Source organism: Syngnathus typhle, linkage group LG7 (genome assembly GCF_033458585.1).
Source record: "Syngnathus typhle isolate RoL2023-S1 ecotype Sweden linkage group LG7, RoL_Styp_1.0, whole genome shotgun sequence".
Classification (NCBI taxonomy): Eukaryota; Metazoa; Chordata; class Actinopteri; order Syngnathiformes; family Syngnathidae; genus Syngnathus; species Syngnathus typhle.
The window spans coordinates 9893976-9908026 of NC_083744.1; the positions used below are offsets into that span (position 1 = coordinate 9893976).

The 14051-nt window shown below is 40.6% G+C and overlaps 1 protein-coding gene and 1 long non-coding RNA gene across 2 annotated transcripts; one reads left to right on the forward strand and one right to left on the reverse strand.

Moving 5' to 3' along the window:
- Positions 1–9736: 9736 nt before the first annotated feature.
- phlda2 (pleckstrin homology-like domain, family A, member 2) lies at positions 9737–10933 on the reverse strand. Its single transcript, XM_061283905.1, has 2 exons — positions 10362–10933; positions 9737–10085 (listed from the first exon to the last, which is right to left on the reverse strand). The coding sequence occupies exon 1, from the start codon at positions 10816–10818 to the stop codon at positions 10402–10404; it is 417 nt and encodes a 138-aa protein (XP_061139889.1). The 5' UTR covers positions 10819–10933; the 3' UTR covers positions 9737–10085; positions 10362–10401.
- Positions 10919–14031, forward strand: LOC133157406 (uncharacterized). Its single transcript, XR_009715009.1, has 5 exons — positions 10919–11098; positions 12356–12486; positions 12580–12785; positions 13396–13432; positions 13677–14031. It is a non-coding gene; the product is annotated as an uncharacterized LOC133157406 (long non-coding RNA).
- Positions 14032–14051: the final 20 nt, after the last annotated feature.

A 14051-nucleotide genomic window follows, 5' to 3' on the forward strand; every position in this document is an offset into this window, starting at 1 on the left:
ACTGTCTATGCCCTTCGCTGGTGAGTGGCCAGTTCAGGGTGTACCGGAGCTCCCTATTTGGTATTGTGAAATATGAATCAACTCGGGTAGGCTCCAGCTCCCCAGTAACCTTAACGAGGACAAACGTTACTGTTTATTGCTGTGCACGCTATTTACCACTGGTGTTAAATTTTGAACATTTGTATTTTGTAGGAATTTTAAATTATGATCAAAAGAAACATCAGTTAGAATGATCAGTATTATCTTTCAGTCATTCCTTTTGTCCTTGAAAGAAATACCACCCTTTCCGTTTCAAAGTTCAATGCTGACTCACCAAAGCTTCGTCTGTCTTGATCGGAAAGATGAATCATTGACATTCGCTTGTTTCCCTTTAGGGATGGGCACTGATTTGTTTGGGAATAGAGTGGTGCCACTTGTTGTCGGTTGTGGGAGGTTGGTGGTGCGGTTATTAGGAAAAATGATGAGCGGCGGTAGTGGCTATGAGCACACTGAAGCTGAGGATCCACTTTGTCTAAAGCCGTGAGACGATGTAATAATGATCAGTCAAAGCTCCAATGTTGATAAATCACTTCCGGCCAGGTATATGCAAACAACCACATCCTCTCTTTAGCACTGCTGATTATTACTCCATGTGTACATACCTGCAATTATCGACATACTGTATTGTGAGTTACAGGAGGGAGCACTTGCTGAGTCTTGTGCCAGATCTTAAAAAAAAAAAAAAAAACACTGGCCCGCAGCAGATTTACAGCCAACAAATTTAGTAATCTCTCCATAAATAGCTCCAATTAATCATAAAAAAAGAAAGGCATTCTCAGGAGTGGCAAAAAGACTCACACTCCTTATTTAGAGTATGTAAGGTAACAAAATACTCTCAAATGTATTTGGATACAAGCGTATTTTGTTTTTAACGGTCAAATATACATATGAAATACCCAATTTGATAAGATCAAATTCTGAAAAAAAAAACATAATTTGACACCGCTTTGCTGTAAGCTAAATTCTGATAGGATAGTGGGGAAAGTACCATCTTCTACCATTTACCATTCTGCCAAAGTTGAAAAAAGGTCTGTTCAAGCACATTTAACCATGGAAAAGGGGCATTGCTTCCTTTTTTAATCACACCTCCGAAATGTTTATAGACAACGTGGTGGCCTAGGTGACCTGTGACCTGTCGCGCATGTATGCGAACTTGCAGTCTTGCGTAGTCACGTTAAGTAAAGATAGCCGAGCCATCTGCATGACTTACTTGTTTGATCTTGTTGCCTCACCCTGTTTAGTTACGGGATGTTAGACGCGGTTACCCGCTTCCAGTTTATGCCGTGACTTGTTACGTCATCTCAGCATGGTGAAGTCGTGTGAGTGCGATGATGCCCGTTCACCTTCTTCTCGTCCTCTCTTAAATGGCGGCAAACAGCTGCTGGTTGGCCAGTAGAGCGAAGGGTGAAACTGTCTCTGCTGCACACGTGTTACACTCAGGATCACCTCAGAGTGATGTAACATGAAGCTGTTTGTTGATGAGTGTTCAATAGAAAACTGCTATTGAAAGATCCAATTGTTATTGAAAGATGGTTGGACAGAAACAGGCAGACAGAAGGATGCTTTTAATGCAAGATAGTGCTGTTTGTCTTTTTTTTTTTTTAAAAAAAACAGTTACAATTGTGCTGCTTCTCTGCACTAGAGGAATTAATACCAAATTAATTTGTTGCAGGAAAGGGTAATATGCACCACCAGACAAAACACAGTGCTCTAGAACAGTAGAACAAGACATAAACGTAGGGGAGATTTGTCAACCCCAGGGTGCCGTTAAGTTGGCACCAATGGGATGATGAAAATTATACATGACAACACATGCAAGCTGAAATATGATTGTTCAATAAACTCCTGAGGGGATCCCCTCAAAATTGTTGGTTTTATTGAAAATAATGCCTTTTCTCATGGTAAAGTATTATTCACGTTAACGGGGCATATAGAAAGCGCATTAGGGGATTTTAGTGTGCGGAGCTGTGGCTACAGTCACAGTTTACATTGTAAATCTGCAAAAGTAGTCACATGAACTTAGCTCATTGTGAGTTTTTATGAGCTTCAGTACCATGACTGAAGGGTGTTATATTTTGTGAAGCTCACAAGGCTGCTTCTATTTGATGTTACATACAGCACATAATCCAGCTCCATGTCGAAAGATAATAAATTGCATCACACACAAAGCACAGACAAGTGCCATTTTATAACTCTTTGCCAAATTTTCTACAGTAGAGGCCTTTATCACAACGCTGATGTCCTTTGCAACAAGAACTTGACTTCTTTGCAGCTCATTCCTATGTAGGCTGCCCACTCAGCTCTTCCATCTAGGCCCAGATTCCTGCGGACCTCCCTGCGCGGGTGCGGGAGGCAAAGGGTTGCCGAGGTTGAGCAGCAGGCTTTGAAGGAGGCTCCAGTGACTCATTACTCAACAATCCACTCACCCTCCATGTACCCGACCCCGCCCTCCCCCTCGAAAACATCTCTCTCCTCACCTCGGCCAAAACCCCTGCCCCTGGGGCCCGGATAGCAGACACTCGCCAGTCTTTGAATGAAGAAAGCAGATTGTGTTTCAGATTTCTGTGAAAGGGCTCCTCTGTCTTCATGTGTGTTGTATTGTGTAAAAGGATGTCTGACCAGTGGACACTCTGGTTTTGCATGGGAAGCAGTACCATGACGGATCCAGCAGATGGCACATTTTCTGACTTTCTCTGTAGATTTGAGATTTTATACAGAAAATTGATTCAATTAAATTATGGACCTATTTTAGAAGTATTTTGCTGAATATTTGTGTGATTTTCTGACTTCTGGATTCCCAAACCCCTCGTTTAAATTGAAAATAAATTAAAAATATTTTGCTCTCCGATACCACTACAATGACCAACATTAAAATATATTATTAAAAAAAGCATATTTATTATTATTGTAAACCACTGTGATTCAGTTTGAATTTGAACACATCTCGAGTATAGCGTATAAAAAAAAAACATATGCAATCTGCAATATTCTTCAATATTATAAATCAAACTTAGATGAAGCTGAGCTATAATAAACTACTGTACTAGACTGGAATTTAATTCAGTGATTCTTACATGCCACACTTTGATGTTCACTAGCCTTGTGGAATATGTTACTATATGACTTTTTCCTCCTCAAGGCCTTGCAACATCTGTTAGAAAAGAGATTCTAAATCAAACCTATTCAAAATTCAAATGAACTCATCTGTCATGCAAACGGCTGGAATGTCGTTTCTTCACTATTCCCTGGGTGCTGTGAAAAGGTACACTTTGAAATCTGGTTCCCACAGACAGCTCACGGGGCTGTTCCCTCAAACGGCTGTGGACGTGTACAGCACCTTATGGAAATTAAAAGCATGTTTTAGCCATTGTCTGAGGAGAGTTGTATGTTTTTGACATCCTGCATATAGCTGTGCGAGTTAAAGATGACATCTGTGAGAGATGACATCATTGGGACTTCCTGTCTGGAAACACAAGGCCCAAAATTGCATTCCAAGTAACCAGTGATTCACATAATTTCAATTGCATGTGTGGGAAAATATGACTTTTTATGTAAACTCTTTGGCCTGTGCTCAGATTTTTGATATGGAATGTATGTGGATTTCCCCCAAACTGCCACACGATATATATATTCAATTATTTTCTCTTTTGACATGCCATTATGCTATATGTTCCACACAATTTTTTCAGCAGGGAAAAATAAAAACGATTTTCTGGCCTTTTCCGGACAGTTAAACACCGGACAGCTGGAAACGAAGCTTCAAGACAAGTGATATGGAAAATATATGCAGCTTGCTCAACATCATAATTATACTTGCTTAATCAACTTTTAAAAAAAGTCTGTCTTCCTTGAGCAGACGAGAGTTGTAAAATGTTAAATACATCGCAACAGTTTGCTATTGTGACTACTCCAATATTTAAATCACGCCGACAGTGTCCAACCCAAAACTAGCCATCACTGCCTGTGGAAAGAGAAAGGAATCTCATTAGATTTCATGGAGACAACCTAATAAAGTGTGTTGTGGGGGCACTTGTGTCTAATTTGTTGAATATTTGCCAAAAGGTTGCCACTTTGCTCAGTCATGAGGGCAGCGTTTGGACTGAGGGGACCATTGTTCTACTTGGGAAAGACCCTTAAGTCATGACAAACAGCACTTCCTCCTTTTGCAAGGCCGAGTTTCCCTATTTCCTTCCTCTATATGTTTGAGGCTTATATAATATGTCCTCACAGAGTGTGAAGGGGCTTCAAATTAGGGTCAAGTAATGCCAGGCTTGACTTCTAGTATCAGAAGCCATATGAGTTGTCCGAGCTATTCTTTTACCAGACGTGCTGCTCCTGGATGATTGTGAAAGTATGCAGACATTAAGTGAAGGCACCACCCAGTTTGCACATTGCTCGCAACACACCTTGGTTTGGAGCTCAATCCGGTGTGATTGATGGACACATTTGGCAGTCAGCTCAAAGCCGAGGTGAACCGTGACTGGAGCCAAGTAGCCAAACAATGTGATGGATCTAGTATGGCAGCAATGGCTTGTGTGAGAAAGGACATTTTGGAATTCTGACCTTTTACAGTTGAAATAAGGAAATGATGGGGCACTTATTAGCTAGACAACTTGGCAAGACAAACACCGAACTACCACCAAACAATTGTTGGGGCATTATCCCAGAAGCTTTATGGCTGGTTATTGACAGTTACGTGCAGAAATATTTAGAGAAAGAAAGATGCGGTTGGTGTGGGATGATTCAGCTCATTCATCTGAATCACTTGTTGGCATTTTGTATGGTTGATGCTAATCCCCGACTTCATTTCCAAGAAAATAACCTTGAAATTCCCTGCTAGAAAATACTCATAATTCAACTAAAGTACGAATTGATGATGAATTTTTGTTTGCTCAAAAAAATATATAATTTCCTACAAGAAAGCGTTTAACAAATTCCGACTGAGGGTGTAGCATCTTTTGACTTGATGATTTGGCACACCATTTAAATCGCAGATTCTTCCTCTTGCACTAAGGGGATTTCCCCCACATGACCTTAATTTATTCATTCATTTTGCTTTCTCTTTCCCTTTCTTGCAGTCATTTGTTACACCATCACTTTCATGTCAGTTACACAATCTGCTGCATCGGCGTTTTGAACTACACTTTAATGACTATTCGTCACCTTGTCCTCATTCTCTATAGTTGTCTGTATCTCTTTAAGTTACTTACTTAACAATCATCTACGTATTTAGACCCAGTGGCTTTAGTTCAACATGTCTGAAAGAGAATACTTGATGAAGGGATTGTCCAAACAGACGTATTGCTGAAAAAAATTAAATAGTAAGTTGGGAATAGTGTCTCATATTTGACGTTCAGACAGGGAGATATCATGTTTTTGTAATCTGTTCTTGGTCATTTGTTTCTACACCCACTCAGGCAGGTGCGAGCAAGACAAATGTCTCCCTGGAGCCTTTTTTGACTGTGTGAACAGCCTCAAATCAGTCACTGTGTAACTCCCTCTCCTCTTGTAAGCTGTATCGTGTGTGCTTTAAAACAGTGCAGATGGATGCTAATGTTTTGCTGTCAATTTTGCATCACTTTTACATTTTCTAGCTAGACTGGTCCCCCGAGTCGGTCATGGTCATTCCACCATCTCAGCGCCATTCACTTTTTGTGATGCTGATTTCAGTTAATTTTGTGTATTTTATTTCCCGAGGATGCAAATAACAAATGATAAATGGAATGACCCAGACACTGTTGGTCAATGCTCGTAAAGAAAAGCTAGCTCTACTGCGCATTTCTAATTGTGGCAGCTCAAATCTGCTATATTCATTAGAAAATGCTTATTTTTAAAACTTGTATGTATGTCAACTAACATGTAAATCATAGCGTTATTATCTTTGTAAAGGCAACACATCACTTGGATTTGTTTTTTTTATTGTTAATGTAATGGGATGAGTGAGAAACTAAACACCCGCAGATTACTGGACTTTTTACATTGTTGTTTTTGATGTTGTCGGTTTGTACATACTGAAATATTCAATTTCAAATCCGGTTGGACTAAAGTCCTTCTCTGAAGTCCCTATCTGGTGTAAATCTTTGTGACGCCTTCATGTACTCATCTTCAGATGTCCACCTCCTTGCTGCCTTGCAGACATTCCTGACAACGTCTCCTGTCACAGCCTGAAGCTTTTCTCTGGACAGCTGAGGCCCAACAACATGATCCCCAGAAGCTTGCCTTTATAGCAACACTCCATGTGTGTGTGCGTGTGTGTGTATACTATACGTGTTACATTCACAAGATTCCCTTTGAAAAACAGACTCGCTAGCTATATTTAGGACTATATTGCCACACTTTAACATGTAAATGCTTGTTTTTGCAGAGGATGTTTATTTCCAATGTTTCCCTAGAGACCATGTTGTCGCAAGCGCAGTCAATGTCAGTGAAAATACTCACAAAAGCATGACAAGCAGTCATAAGTAGGGATATTTTGATTTCTATCTTGTGATTCCTAACCAGCTTTTGTTACGCAATGAATCCTTATATTGTTATCGCTAGTATCTCCATTGGGTCTCGGTACCCAAAGGTGTTTGTGTCACTAACTGCATTTCACTAACTAGGCCAGAGAAGAGGCGGAGATGTGAATGAACTTCCCTAGTGAGTCACTGAGCAAAAATGAATGTCCGTTAAAAATATAAACATTGTTGTCATGACAGCACTAAAAGAATAGGGTCTTTTTAGACATTTTACATGGCGATCCAGTTCAATCTTACTTAATTGTATGAATGATCCATGAATGTGAATGCCAGTGAATTATTTCAAACAAAAAAAAGGGACTTGTGGTGCAAGATTCCATTGTGTCTCATTTCAAAGCTTCCTTTGATTAAACCGTTGAACCTCATCACCTGAGCCGGTGTGTGTCTGACTGACGTATAGGGACAGGTATGTGGTCACGAGTGATGTGTGACGCTGTAAAATACCAAAGATGGGTGTTTCCAGTAAACCAGGCAGTTTAACATCTCTTCTCGTAGGAGATGACCTCATAATAAGCAACTCTTGAATGAAGGAGGGTTTGTCACGAGCAAACCTCTTAAGTGTTTGCATCATATCCTGGTGGTCTGCGATGTTTGGGTTTGAGAGCTTTTATATTTATACATAACTCCGCCCGGTGTTTCATCCTGTTAGCGTCACCTTTCATGTCTTTACCGGAAGCAAGGGGGGGCGAATGTCTGTTTGTTAGCTTCCTGTATGCAGAAGTGACAGCCATATTAAAGTTATATTCGCTATAAAGCCAGGAGGTCCAAATGCTAGTTTGAGATCATTTAAAGGAGGGGTATGTTGTATTTCTTTCACAAATTAAAAACATTTTCAGGTGTCCCAATAACATGTTTGTATTACTCGTTTAGCAAAATATCCCAAGCATCAAGAATTGAAGAGCAAACGCATTAGCAGACATCTTTTTTTAGGGGGGATAGCGGCAATAGAGTATAATGAGTTTCTGATTTATTTATTTATGGTTGCGGTTTTAAGCTCATACTTATTCAAGGTATATAATACATTGACAAATGATAAGATAAAAATGTTATCTAACAAAAGGCCTTCATAGCGGTCCGGACATCGCTGATAAAAGGATTTCTTTTTCAAAAACACACAAGTCCAACTACTGTATAAAATGACACTATAATGGTTTTATATTTTGCTTTGTGGATGAAATCAAATAATAGATGAGCATGGTAGTCTCTTGAATTACTCCTCCACCTACTGTCAAGTGTAGATATTTTTTGATGTGAGATCAATCAGAATGACTTCAAAATAAGTTTTGAAACAGAATAATTATTAATAATGCATCCTGCATGTCCCAGTGTGCTTATCTTTTCCATCAGTTTGAAACAATGCATTCACTGTGATGCCGCCAGTACGTCATGGGGATGTGCTCCACGAGAGGATGTTTGGATAGTTAGCACTAGGCGGAAGATACATTGTGCCCGCCCACGTCTTGATGCGTGTGGGTCCAGGGTTCATTACATACATTACAATAGCCGCCTGATGTACAACTCCTGACCTGCTGCTGAGTCAGGAATGTTCCCCCCAGAGTTGGGCTAAACGTTGTGCGCTCACAAAGAAGAATGAGTAGCTTCCCCACAGTAACAAAAACGTCAGCCCACATGATCTTATGGGCTCTTTGGCTCAGGCACCACTGCTTTATGGGCAAGAGATTAAAGCGGTGCCAATTTGTTGGACCATATTTTTAGAAGCGAGGCCCATCCACTTTCTTTGTAGCGCAATCCCACTTCAAAGCTGGTTAAAGGACTGCGACCCCAACATGCACTTCCTACAGCGTTTGCCTTCCTTCACCTCTGACCTCGGCACATGTGTCTGACAAAACGCCTCTACTCCATTTTCTTTACTTGGCCTTGCTCTTTTCAAGAACATACTATTACAATATAGTATAATATATCATTAGAAAGAGAAATAACATTAGTATTCATGTATACAGTAGCAGTGCGGCCAACATTGGCAAGTAATTAATCATGAGGCGCACATCCTAACTGTGCCATTCTTTGAAAAATTGTCAAGCAGCCAATTCTTTTCTGCACTGTTCAAAGCATGACTGAACTCGATTTCTCTTGTGTTGTTCTCCAGCTATTCTTGTCTACAGAATACATGATGTGTATTAGTATGGGTCATGGGGAAGGAAAAACATTCCGATTTTAATTTTAAGCTTCTTCTTGGCGACTTGGATACATATACATAAGTGCGGTATCTTTTGCCCTTTTGTATTTTAAAATTTGATGTGGTTCAAACTTCAGTGTAATGTTATTAGTATGCTGTGTTTTTGTGACAGCTGAAGTCACTGACACAATGTGCACTGTTTCCATAGATGGTGGAAATGCAGGCATATCCTGACTTGCAGGCGCAAGCCTCACTGCACCTGTTTGGGATTTGGCTGACCGTTCTGTGCCAAGCTGGATGATCCGGCGTAGTGAGGGTATGCCCTTTGACCTGTGCACGGCACATCTGGTAATTTGGTAGCAGAAAGTTGCCAAAACTATCAAGTCTGGTGTAGTAGGTAGACCACCGGTCGAATGCGATTTGGGTGAATTTGGTGGGGGTACAGCGTGACAGATTCTGAGCTCCTCCAACATGGTGGATGTTATCGTGTTTTGTGAATAATTATGACAGCAGCGGGCATCAAATCCCCCTGAATCATAATTTGGACTAACTTGTGCTAGTGATAAAAACACAGCCCATAGTCTACTCTAGTTTATTAAAAGAGCAATTGAGTGACATTTATTTCCATTAACATTGGTTTTAAGTAAAATTACTCACATTGTACTGTTAAAAGTAAATATGCGTGGGGAAAAAGTACAACCAAAATACAAATTCAACTTTAAGTAAAAGAAGAAATGTACTGTCAATTATACCAAACCCCCATTTTGATAACTTGGAACAACAAAAAATAAACCAGGTCATCATTTAGGTTTAAAAAAGTATCAAATCTATTCTGACAAAGTTTGGAGTAGAAAATACAGTATCTTCTTGTAAATGTATGTTAATTTTTCTCACATAGTGAGAAATTAAGCAAAAAATTGAAAACCACCGCAGTGTTAAAAAGACTGAAGAAAAATGAATCTGCTGCACCTCCATCCAGATATACACTAAAGTTCAAGCAATTCTAACAAACTCTTCCGGGGAAGTAATGAAATGCTTCAGATTATGTTAAAAAGATGCACATATATTTATTGAAATAAATATAGAAACACATACCACGCTTTGAAACAAGCAAATAATTTAAACTAGTGCAGTTTACCAGTAGACAATATATCCTGGAAACAAATAAATTAACAGACATTCTTTTATAGGCATCTTCTTTTTCTGTTGCTCCAATGAGAGCAAACTTCACTGGTCAGTCCATGTGAGTGAAGTTGGGAAAATCTCTGCCGGACATGAGAGTCATTGCGACAGCTCAGTCCACAATCCTTCATCGCTGGACTGGATGACATCATCTTTCCCTTTTGCTTGGTCCTTGAATGATTATTTCTTGTGTGGGCCACGGACACATCCTGAAGGAGAACAAGGAGATGAGATTTAAGAAACATTATAGGAGAATTAGGTCATAGGATAAAAGCGAACCTTCAGAGGAGATGGAATTACTTTGTGTAGTTTTGTTTTATAGTATTTCATTTCGTTGGTATTGCAGTTCTATTGTGCTTAAAATGTATTCGCTTGTATTTGAATTGGTTTCATTTTGCAATAGTTTTATATTGCGTATGGACAGTTTACAATACAAAGCACCTTGTAATTCAGTTTAGAGCAAAATTTCGAGGATTTGAACTGACCATATTAGGAGAAGAGAGTGAGCCTTGCGGTGGGGGGTTCTCAGGGAGCCCTCGCCATGTGCCTCTCATGCTGGTCCGGGGACGCGCTCTCGTCGTCCTGGCGCGTCTTGAAGTCTTGGATGGCTTTGCGGTTTTGGTAGTCGATGAGAGCCATGGTGATCACAGCATTCCAGCAGTTGTCCTCGCCCGGGCAGCGGAAGTCGATCTCCTTGTCGTCCGTGGTGACGATGGTGAAGTAGACGAATTTGCCGGTGCGCTCCACGCAGTCCACCTTCTTGATGCGCTGCAACTTGAGCTCTTTGCCCCTGGAGCGCTTTTGCGTGTCGGCGTACATGTTGAGGCTGTCGGGGGTCAGGACGCAGGTCTTCCTCTTCCAGAACTGGAGCAAGTTGTCGCTCCTTTTCTCCAGCTCGCCCTCTTTGAGCACCTGGGAGATCTCGGCCGCGGACATTTTCATTTTGGGGGAAAATGTTCTTCCGAAAGTTGCGTGGGTCAATTTGGGTGAACGCAGCTCGAGGAAGGAGCCTTTCGTCGTGTGGGCGTAATCCACGGTAGCTATTTGTGAATGAAGCGCAACGTGGAGGGCATCTTTATAGCACGGCCCCGGCCTGGGCCCCGCCCACCTGACGTCAGTTGGTTTGGGAATGCATCAGCAGCTGTCAGTGGGTTGATTCAAGGCTGTGTGTGTGTGGGCGAAAGGCTGGAGGCTCAGAGGCCAGAGGAAGTGGACCAAAAAGGTAGACCAAACCACGGCACACCCACCATGTTAATGAGTTACGAACCCTCATCCTATTCTAGGGATCAGTCCAAATGGTGCCCTTCTCAGCTAGTTTTGGTTGTCACAACCCACCTTTAACTAGAATTCTTTTCGATCTGGAGGAGTTTTCAATCCTACAATTTCTTTGCTGGATTCTAGATAATCCCTCAGGTTCAAGAAAGAACCATTACATTTACACTATGGAGGAAGAAACCAATTTTTGGTAAACTGAACCCATACAAATCACGATGTGCCTGTACATTATGTTATTTTTATGCACAGCCAATTAATGCTAAATAAGCTATAAGGACATGTGTCTTATCATTATAAACAATGATGGAAGATAATGACATTTGCATAGCAAAAATGTGCAATGTACTACAGTCATTTTGATTCAAATTAAAACATATTAGGTGAGATGGCACATTTTAAGTTGACAGAGATCCCACATATGTGGGCCAACAGTTTTTGGTCACATGATCATTAGCTAACTACATTTTGCACTTACACGTCAGTTAAATCATGTCAAATCGCCTGTTCAGCAAATGCAAGTTAGACCCTAGATAGCATTATTTCCATTTTCAACTGTTTTCTATGAGGAAGCTTCTCAGCCAAAGTCAGCAACAACTCTAACAATATAAATGACAATAGGACATGATTATTGTACCCTCCGCCATCTGATGAAAAATCATTGAATTGTTCTACCTCACATTGTATGCCAATGTGATAGACATGCTTTCAATAAATAACTAATAATTTTCAGACAAATCAAGTGAAATTGTTACATTTCCTTCAGCACCCCTGATGACCTAGTTCCTTAAATCTCCACTATATAGGTCTTATTATTGGTCACTGTTTTCCAGCACCATAATAAAGATGCAAATTTAGCTCCAAAAGTAATTTTACCCAGAATATTTAATAATGATGAGGGCTGGTGGCCCCTGATGTTGTGACTCTATTTTGGTGTGGGTGGCTGTCAAGCCACTAAAAGACACACCCAAACGAGACTGAGGCACTAAAGCACACAGTAATGGAGGAAAAAGGGAGTCAAAAAGTCACAACACAAAAAGATTGGTGTTGCTTCACTGTTTCACAAGACACAAAGACAGTGCCAAGGACAATATACTTTCCTTTGTAAAAAAAAAAAAATGTTCCACTCACAAAGTAACAATTATGAGTCAAAATGACGCCATTTTCCTTTTGCTGTGTTATTATCCTCACATGCACCTCATTCTAGAACTGACTTCATCACATGACTCATGTTTGCTGTGCATCGCCCGTCTCCTGGAGTTTGTTTAAGAAGCTGACAGTCATCAAGTCTCCACTGCAAACAAGCTTGACCCCTCGAGGAACCTCGTGGAGCTCCAGGTCTGTCTGTCTGTGTGTGTAACTCGTTAATCCATTTTCATTCCGAAAATGGCACCACTCATCTGTTGATCCTTCCTCCTCACTTTGATTTAGGGATGTTTGGTGTTGCCTGGAGGTGTGCGCACCTGGTGTGACTGTTTTGAGGAAACTTTGTGGTGAAGGCATGCCCGGGCTCTGTGACTCAGCGTGGGCGGCAGCAAGCTGCAGTGGAACACTTTGCTTGCCAAAGGAAGACCCAGTGACTCAGTTGGACTCCATGCATGAGTGTTTGTCAAAGGAGACATGAAGTATACTACAAAGTGAGATGAGATTGAGTTTTAAATGACAAAACATAAATATATACTATAATGGATAGCCTTGCAGGCATGGAGCAATTAGTATGATGAACTCCGTCAAACCACATGATAAAGTTACCAGGACATAGGAATCTCCTGATCTAAGTTGTTAGCAGCAATTTTATTTAGATCTTTAAAATGATTTGTGTTGTCTTGTCAGTTTTTAAGAACGATTTGGAATATTTTTAAAGCATCAGCATCATTTTGGACTCTAAAAACCTTAAGAAGCAATTGTACCAAAATGACATCATTGGCTGGAAATAATAACGGAGAGCACAACCCTATCGTGTGGCCGCTAAATTGCAGCGATCATAAAAACTGAACGTGTCACCGCTTGTGGGAGTATGTAAAATGGATCCTGGAGGAGTTTTGTTTTGTCCTGAGCGTTGTGGCAGCCTTGAAGTTAACATCAGCACTTTCCGGCCCCCGCTCTTTGTACATAGACTAAACTGCGGCGCCTGGGACACATAACGGAAACATGATAACATGCCATGTGCAAATACAGAGGAAGATAGTAATTATGACATAAAAAGATACCCCACAGAAACTCTTTTGTGTTTCTTTCTCTTTTCAGCAGTTTTTTCAGCCGGAGGCAGCGGGTGATACATCAGGTGAGAAGTGTTTGCTTGTCTTGTTGGGGCATGAAGTGCCTGTTTTGTTTATTGTGAATCACAGGACTGAAAACACACATTATATTAGCTTTAAATAGTTTGCGTTGAAAATAACTGTGGTTATAATTATTCATATGTCTCAGAACCTGTGTGATAGTAACTGTAATAAATACTGTATAAATATTGCTTGACTAATTCTGAACAGTCTAGTGACCAATTCAGGGTGTAATGCATCTTTGACCAGGGCCCAGCTGGGATAGACTCCACTCCAGCTCCTTGTGACCTCCTCAACAGGATAAGAATGGATGGATTAAGACGATAAGAATGGATGAATGGATGGCTTAAGAAGTCGTATAATTATTTTATTTTTGGCCCTAAGCCCCACCCTTAGAATACACTTGTGGGGTGTTACTTATTCCAGTCATTGGGGTAAAGGCAAGTCCAGTCAATGAATGCACAACAACAGATGTAACAGTTTCATGTCTAACGGTGTTAGTGATTGTGTGTGTCAACATTTGTACACAGGGTACACATTTTGGGAATAAATTTAATACAACGAAACCTCAAACATTCATTTAACCTCAAGTCGCCCATTGAAAAATCTTCTGTTCCCTTATTT